Genomic DNA, 7,365 nt, shown 5'->3' with positions numbered 1-7,365 from the left:
GTACCTTCTTCCTCCCGGACTAAAACTGCACTTACCGCAACTTCCGACACTACCAAATAGACTAGCAACCACTCTCCATCCTTTGGTTTAGACATTAAAGGAGGACTATACAAGTACTTCTTTAAGTCTTTCAATGCTTTCTGACACTCCGGTGTCCACATGAAGTCATTCTTCTTTTTTAATAGCGAAAAGAACCGATGACATTTCTCCGACGATCTTGATATGACCTTTGCACTTTATTTACGCTTCTCAGTTGATTAGGAATATCGTCTATATCTTTAATCTTATCAGGATTTACTTTAATTCTTTGTGAAACCAAGAATCCATGAAATTTCCCGGACCCAACCCAAAGTGCATTTTTCGGGTTAAGCTTCATGTTAAAATTTCTTAAGATGTCAAGCGTTTCTTAAAGATGAGTCAAATGATCCACTGCACTGAGAGACTTAACCAATATGTCATCAATATAAATATCCTTTTTTTACCAATTTGACATTCAAACATCTAATTAACGAGCCTCTAATAAGTGGCTTCGGCATTTTTAAGTCCAAAAGGCATCACATTGTAACAGTACATACCAAAATTTGTAATAAATGAAGTTTTCTCTTGATCCTCAAGGTGCATCCTAACTTGATTATACTCGGAATATGCATCAAGGAAACTTATCAACTCATTCCAAACCGTGGCATCGATCATTTGATCGATGTTTGGCAATGGGAAAGAGTCCTTAGGAAAGCAATAGGAAAGAGTCCTTAGGACAAGCCTTATTTAAATCCTTATAATTTATAAAACTTCTAAATTTATTATTCTTTTTGGGTAAGACTACTAAGTTAGCTAACAAATCATATAATCTACTTCACGTATCGAACATATATTAAGCAACCCGGTTACCTCCTCTTTCAAAACCTATTTCTGACCTCAGCTATCGGCCGCCTCTTTTTTCTTTATTGGAGGAAAATTAGTGTTCAAGCTTAGCTTGTGGACATCCCCTTCTAGTGGGATACTTTTCATCTCTAAATGAGACTATGCAAAATAGTCAATGTTAGCCTTAAGAAATTTAATAACTTCAAGCATGAGTTCGGGACTCAATCTCATTCGCAAGTAAACCTTTCTTTCTGGGAACTATGTGAACAAAGCGATTTGTTCGAGCTCTTATGCAGTTGATTTAGTAATTATGTCTGTTTCTTTCGGTAACTGTAAAGATCTAGGCACTTGTAAATATCTGATGTCTCTTTCTGTAAGGCCCTGTAAAATTTCACCTAAAACCCGGGTTTTCGTGGTGCCGAGGTAGGCTAATGTATTTGAGGCGGTACGGACTTTTTGGGTTGAAAAGTGCATTGGGGAGTTGAAGAAACATTATTGCAAAACATTCGTTTCAAGCAAAAGGAATTGAATATGAGGCAGACAAGATGGCTTGAGTTACTCAAGGACTATGACATTGATATCCTATATCATCCGGGGAAGGCTAATGTTGTGCCAGATGCTCTTAGCCAAAAATCTATGGGCAGTTTAGTTCACTTGGAGGCATATCAAAGGCTGTTGGCTAAGGAGGTTCATCGGTTGGCTAGTTTGGGAGTTCGTCTTGCGGACTCTAATGAAGGAGGGGTGATTGTGCAAAATAGGGATGAATCATCGCTTGTTGTGGAAGTCAAGGAGAAGCAATATGATGATCCATTGTTGGTACAATTAAAGGAGGGGATTCATAAGTATAAGACTATGGATTTTTCTCTTGGTATGGATGATGGTACGCTAAGGTACCAAGGGTGATTATGTGTTCCAAATATAGATGGTCTCCGGGAAAGAATCATGACTGAAGCTCATAATTTTAGCTATTCCGTGCACCCAGGCTCTACAAAGATGTATCGTGATCTTAAGGAAGTCTATTGGTGGAATGATATGAAGAGGAATGTAGCGGACTTTTGTGGCAAGATGTCCAAATTGTCAGCAAGTGAAGCCCAAACACCAAAGGCCCGACTGGTTGGCACAAAACATCGAGATTCCATTGTGGAAGTCGGAGATGATCAACATGGACTTTGTGGTAGGACTACCTCGCACTCCTCGAAAGTTCGACTCGATTTGGGTGATTATGGATTGACTCACAAAATCAGCACACTTCTTACCTGTTAAGGCTATCGACACAGCGGAACAATATGCTCAGTTGTATATCAAGAAAATAGTCAGGTTGTATGGCATCCCAATTTCTATTATCTCCGACCAAGGGGCACAGTTCACAACTAATTTTTGGAAGATATTTTAGCAAGGGTTAGGTACACAGGCAAATCTTAGTACAGCTTTCCATCCACAGACCGACAGGCAAGCAGAGCGGACCATTCAGACGCTTGAGGATATGTTGTGCGCTTATGTTCTTGACTTCAAGGGTAGCTGGATGATCATTTTCCACTCATAGAATTTGCCTACAACAACAACTATCATGCTAGCATTCAGATGGCACCGTTCGAGGCTCTGTATGGTAGGACATGTAGATCTCGCATTGGGTTGTTTGAGATTGGAAAAGTGGAGTTCATAGGGCCAGACCTCGTGCATCAGGCTATTGAGAAGGTTAATATCATTAAGGAACGGTTGAAAACTGCTCTAAGCCGTCAGAAGTCCCATTCGGATGTGCGTCGCAAGGATTTGGAGTTCAAAGATAATGATTGGGTATTCTTGAAGGTTTCCCCCATGAAGGGTATAACGCGGTTTGGTAAAAAAGGGAAGTTGAGTCCGAGGTATGTCGGACCGAACAAAATCATTCAGATGATTGGTCCTTACAAGATTAAACTACCTCCAGAGATGTCTTTAGTGCACCCAGTGTTTCATGTATCCATGTTAAAGAAGGTGTTGGAGATCCATCGCTTATTGTTCCGATTGAGACTATTGAGGTTAATGAGGAATTGACTTATGAATAGATTCCAGTTGCCATTCTTGATAGGCAAGTCCGAAAGTTGAGAAATAAAGAAATTGCCTCCGTGAAAGTGCTATGGTGAAACCAACAAGTCGAAGAGGCCACCTAGGAGGCCAAGAAAGAAATGAAGAAGAAGTACCCTCATTTGTTTGAATAACTATGTATTTATGAGGTTGTGTTCTATGAAAATGTTAAGAGTTACCTTCTATGAATTATGTTTCATTTGTACAGTTGATGTTATGGGTATTCCTTTTTGGTAATATATCGCTTATGAGGCCACAGTTAGTGTTGTTTTCATGTTATGTTGCATCGTTGGATTATGTATATGTTGTTAGAATTGGTTTTTGGGTTCTCTGATAGGTGGATAGGCCCAGTTATATGGGAAACTCTACCGAAATTTCTGGAGATTTGGGGAGTTAGTTAAAAAATTTGGAGTTGCAGGTGTGTGAATTAAGAGTTGAATCACATTGGATGCTAATGCTAATGGCGGATTTTGACCCTCATTCGAGGACGAATGATCTTAAGTGAGGGAGGATGTAAGGACACGTAAAATTTCACCAAAAACCCGTGATTTTGTGGTGCCGAGGTAGGCTAATATATTTAAGAGTTGTAGACTTTTTGGGTTGAACAGTGCGTTGGGGAGTTGAAACAAAATTGTTGTAGAACATGGCATTTCTGCGGTCCATTATACGACCGCAGAACTACTCCGCGGACCGCAGACCCGTCGCGGAGTGAAACAGAGAAATGAGCCAATTTTGGAGGTTGTTTTGCGGTCAGTTATGCGACCGCATAAACATTTCACGGGCCGCACATCCGTCGCAAAACCAGCATGAGAAATTTTGGAAGGAGGTTCTGCGGTCCATTATGCGATCGCAGAATTGATCTGCGGACCGCAGACCTGTTGTATACCTGCACATAAGTGCCCAGTTCCGGAGGGCCATTACGCGGTCCATTTTGCAGACGGCATAAGTATTATGCGGTTGCCTATGCGACCGCAGATTTGCATCGGGGATTCATTTTTCCTAATTTCATAACCCAACCCTATTTCATTTTATATAGCCATAAGGGTCATTTTTGAGGGATTATCTGATATTTTAGAGAGAGTAGAGAGCTATTCTAGAGAGAGAAAAGGGAGGATTCAAGGATTTCATTACTCAACTCTATCAATCCTTGGAATTTCACCAAGAAAAACTTGCTAGGGTTTCTAAAAGGTAAAAATTTCTTCTCCCAATTCTCCAATTTCAGATTTGGGTTGGTTATGGGTGATGAGAGTAAACTTATCACGTGCATGAGCTAATAGGGATTGTGGGGAAGTTGTTGGACAATCTTGGGTGGTTTTGTTGTTGAATTGGTTGAGGAAAAGTTGGGTTGTCATTGTAGCAGCTCTTGCCATACGAATTCCTCTAATCGTGCTTGTAATTCTCACATCTTCTATAAATTGGCATTGTTAGGAGTGTCGGGATGTTATTGTTACACCGCAGAAAGCTCTTTCGAGGTATGAAGGTTGAACTCTTCTTCTAGTATCTGACCTCCCGTATTCTTACAAAACTCCATCATGTGTAGTTCGAACTTGAAACACCGTTGAGGTGGGATATTCAAGCTAGTTAATTGATTCCCAAATTGCATAACGTGTGAGAACCCTCATGTGTTAATAATTCTCTATTTTGACTTAACTATGTTATACCCCTTTTAGGAAAAAAGTTTTGTATGAATCAATGTGATCATATTCTTATATCTCATATGATGAAATCTTATGAACTTATATTTGTTAAGGCCAAATGTGCCAAAGGGTTTGATTTGAAAGGAAATCTTTTGTACAAACTATTATCGTTTTGAGAATCCAGATTGTGGTATTGTGATTACACCTCCACCCGCACACATTGGGGTGAGGCGGCAGGTCCGCTTTGTGTAGAGATTGTGGCATTGTGATGAAACCTCCACACGTACACATTAGGGTGAGGTGGCAGGGCCACTTTGTGTAAAGATTGTGGCATTGTGATTACACCTTCACCAACACACATTGGGGTGAGGCGACAATGCTGCTTTGTGTAGAGATTATGGTATTGTGGTAGAGGTTGTTATAGAGGATCCCCAACTTTAAATTTATAAATGTTATTGAAAGCTTTAAATGTATTTTCTATGGTTTTAACAATTATTTAATATCTTTAATTGCTTTCATGATTCGTCACATTCATGTTGTACTTCCAATCCTTGAAGGGGGTGTTTGGTTTTCATACTAGTACTATTCGACATGTACTAATGTCTCTTTTGCCGGGTGCGCTGCATCTTTAATGGATACAGGTGGTTTAACAGCAGGCGAATTTGATCAGTGATAGCGGTACACCCTCTTCCCGACTGACTTGGTGAGCCCCACTTCATTTCGGGGTCGAATATCTTTTGTTCCTTGTGTATTATGTTTTGAGGTATAACCGGGGCCTTGTTGCAGGCACTATCATAGTACTTTTTTGTATCTATTAGGGGCTCCGTAGACATAGTGTGGGTTATATGTTGGTGTTGGGAAAGTCAAACTAGCAATGTTATATTTGCACCACACGTTCCACTTCAAACTATGATAGTGTATGTATTTTGAGACTTATAAATGATGTAACTAATGGTAATGAATTGGTGTTGCTCACATGATCTTTTCCTGGTCTAATTAATGAAATAGATTTTCTCTTTATTCATGGGTGAATGCGGGTAGAAGGTATTGTACAGGCTTGCTCGGCCGGGTTATCTCGGTTGAGCGTCGGTCATGCTCCCCGAGGTCGGGGCGTGGCAGTTTCTCATTGTCGTCTTCTACCGGGACGGAAATGGAAGTTGACACCATTTTTTGTAATTTCTATTTATTGATTCCTATTGCCTTACTGCTAGACAAAGTGACAGGATTCATTTCCCTTGCAGTAAGTTGTTAACCTCTAATCTACTTAATCCTATCCAGTGTTAGGAACTTTAGCAATTGATGGTAATTTGATGACATAGCCTTCATTTCGTGAATCCATGATCTACCAAGAATCACATTATAGCCCATATTGCCATCCACAACTTCAAACAAAATGGATTTTGTCACCCCCTCAGCATATGTTGGCAACACGATTTCTCATGTCATCACACTTGTTAGGTTGAACTAGCCAGCAGCTTTGTCGTCGGAACTACGTTTCAGTTCAATTTCGCTTGTTTTAAGACTCTGAATTTGATAAAAACTGCTAAACTACCTGGATCAACCAACACACGCTTAATTTAAAAATCTAAAACATTTAAATATATTAAGAGAGCGTCATTGTGCAGTAAAATAAGGCCATCTACCCTAGTTGCTCCAAATCAGGATTAGACATGAGATGTGTTATGCAGTTGTTAACTCGATTAATAGTCTAGCAGGCCCAGCGTTAGACCCATGGCACCTCATATAGAGCAGTTAGTGCGAGAGTTTGGGATTTTATTTATCTAGACCCTCTGGTAATCATTGGAACAAATCCAAATGAAGATCCTCGAATCTTTTAAATCAGATGCAACGAACTTTACGAGTTATGCATGCCACTAATACTGAGTCCGTAGAGCTTGCTTCTTATAGATTGCGGTATGTTGATGTGACTTGGTATGAGACTTGGGAACAATATAGGGGACCTCTTGCCCATTCAACAGGATGGAATTAGTTTTCTGAGCATTTTTGCAGCAGTATTTGCTTGTTGAGCTCCACCGAGTAAGGCAAGATAGATTCTTACGGTTGGAGCAAGGTAATACGAGTGTCCGGGAGTATCGTATACAATTTAACTCCTTGGATCGATATGCCCCTTCGGTTGTGGCTGAGATGAGTGATAGAGTACATTGATTTGTAGGTGGTCTGGGACCATATTTGATTAATGAATGTACCATTGCTTCTCTGAATCTGAATACGAATATTGCTCATATTCAAGCCTATGCACAGAACTTGGAGGATCTAAAGAGGCAGCAGTGAGCCGCTCGAGAGCATGATCGGGGCCAACATAAGAGAACCCGATCCATAGGTAATACGGGAGAGTCTCGAGGTGGGGTTAGGCCACCGTTTTCTAGGCATCCATCTTATCCGACGACTAGTGCACCCTCGCAGATCCCAGGCTGGCATTGTGATCGGACCACTTATTATGATCAGGATCAAAATTCCCGGTGACAGAGCTCACAGTATAGTAGAGGTTCTAGTAACATGAGTCCCCCGTTGTCGCATTATGTCCGATGTGGTAGGACCTTTTTTGGGCAATCTCGCCAAGGTTCGGACTTATGTTATTTGCGTGGGTAGCCCGACCACATTATGCGCTTCTGCCAAGATTACATGTGGCTGCTTCTCGAATAGACACGTTGTCACGACCTAAACCAATGGACCGCGACGGGCACACGGTATCTTACTAAACCGAGTGCCAATGTTACATATCCTTATTATCGTATTGTCATTGGCAAATGGGCCAAATGGGCAGTCATGGGATAACCAGAATAAA

The 7,365-nt window shown here is 40.8% G+C and overlaps 1 protein-coding gene across 1 annotated transcript; it reads left to right on the top strand.

Annotated features, from left to right (window-relative positions):
- Positions 1–1,392: 1,392 nt before the first annotated feature.
- On the top strand, positions 1,393–2,903 carry LOC138909179 (uncharacterized). Its single transcript, XM_070200365.1, has 5 exons — positions 1,393–1,602; positions 1,690–1,741; positions 1,844–2,035; positions 2,405–2,723; positions 2,786–2,903. The coding sequence occupies exons 1-5, from the start codon at positions 1,393–1,395 to the stop codon at positions 2,901–2,903; spliced, it is 891 nt and encodes a 296-aa protein (XP_070056466.1).
- Positions 2,904–7,365: the final 4,462 nt, after the last annotated feature.

This window comes from Nicotiana tomentosiformis, chromosome 1 (assembly GCF_000390325.3).
Source record: "Nicotiana tomentosiformis chromosome 1, ASM39032v3, whole genome shotgun sequence".
NCBI classification, from domain to species: domain Eukaryota; kingdom Viridiplantae; phylum Streptophyta; class Magnoliopsida; order Solanales; family Solanaceae; genus Nicotiana; species Nicotiana tomentosiformis.
Note: the sequence above shows the minus strand (reverse complement) of the source record. Positions and strands in the feature narration are given on the sequence as shown.

What these genes read in the sequence shown, in the direction of transcription:
- LOC138909179 (XM_070200365.1), top strand. Translation starts at nt 1,393, where the DNA reads ATGAGGCAGACAAGATGGCTTGAGTTACTCAAGGACTATGACATTGAT. An exon ending in TTCTCTTGGTATGGATGATG is followed by an intron (nt 1,742 to 1,843) that starts GTACGCTAAGGT and finishes CCGTGCACCCAG; the next exon opens with GCTCTACAAAGATGTATCGT. An exon ending in TGATCAACATGGACTTTGTG is followed by an intron (nt 2,036 to 2,404) that starts GTAGGACTACCT and finishes TTCCACTCATAG; the next exon opens with AATTTGCCTACAACAACAAC.